General features: G+C 42.5%; 1 protein-coding gene across 1 annotated transcript in view; it reads right to left on the bottom strand.

The window, feature by feature from the left end:
- Nucleotides 1–556, bottom strand: part of LOC122359046 (calcium/calmodulin-dependent protein kinase kinase 1-like) — a 7,220-nt gene that overhangs the window by 477 nt on the left and 6,187 nt on the right. Inside the window, 3 exon segments of the mRNA XM_043259162.1 lie at nt 1–14; nt 206–338; nt 419–506. The exon segment at nt 1–14 is cut by the window's left edge and continues 113 nt beyond it. Coding sequence (XP_043115097.1) covers nt 1–14; nt 206–338; nt 419–506 — 235 coding nt within the window.

Consider the following 556-nt stretch of genomic DNA (forward strand, 5'->3'; position numbering starts at 1 on the left):
ATGGAAGTTAATGGCTACCGTCAGCTGTTCGGTTACCAATATTCCTCAGAGTATCTTATTTTGTGTTTAGCAGAAGAAAGAGAGAATGCAGAAGGAGAAAGGTTCGGAAGTAATTGTGGCTACACGAATGCTGACAGAATGCTTATTTTTGGTGGGGAAAAAAACATTCAAATTAAATTTTGCANAAAAAATAATCTAAATGTACTCACCACAGCAGAAAGGCTGGGAACTAGTTTGACGGAGTTCTGCACCTCCTCCTCAGTGACCTCCACCACGGTGCAGTGCTCCTCCTCCAGAGGCAGAAGATCCGTGCCATCAAGTGTGACCCACGGGTGCAGCTGCCCACAGACTCAATGTTACACAACGCTAACATCTACGCTTAAAAACACTTCTCTGCAGTCTTTCAATATGATTTCACCTTGATTTCTGATAACGTGATTCTGGTTTCAGGAACTTTGTCCAGCATTCTGATGATAAGAACCTTCAGTCCATCACTGATCACAGGCCTGTGCAGACAACACAAAAACAATTACACCATCTATCTATCTATCTATCT

The sequence above is a fragment of the Puntigrus tetrazona genome, chromosome 15 (genome assembly GCF_018831695.1).
Source record: "Puntigrus tetrazona isolate hp1 chromosome 15, ASM1883169v1, whole genome shotgun sequence".
In the NCBI taxonomy this organism is placed as follows: domain Eukaryota; kingdom Metazoa; phylum Chordata; class Actinopteri; order Cypriniformes; family Cyprinidae; genus Puntigrus; species Puntigrus tetrazona.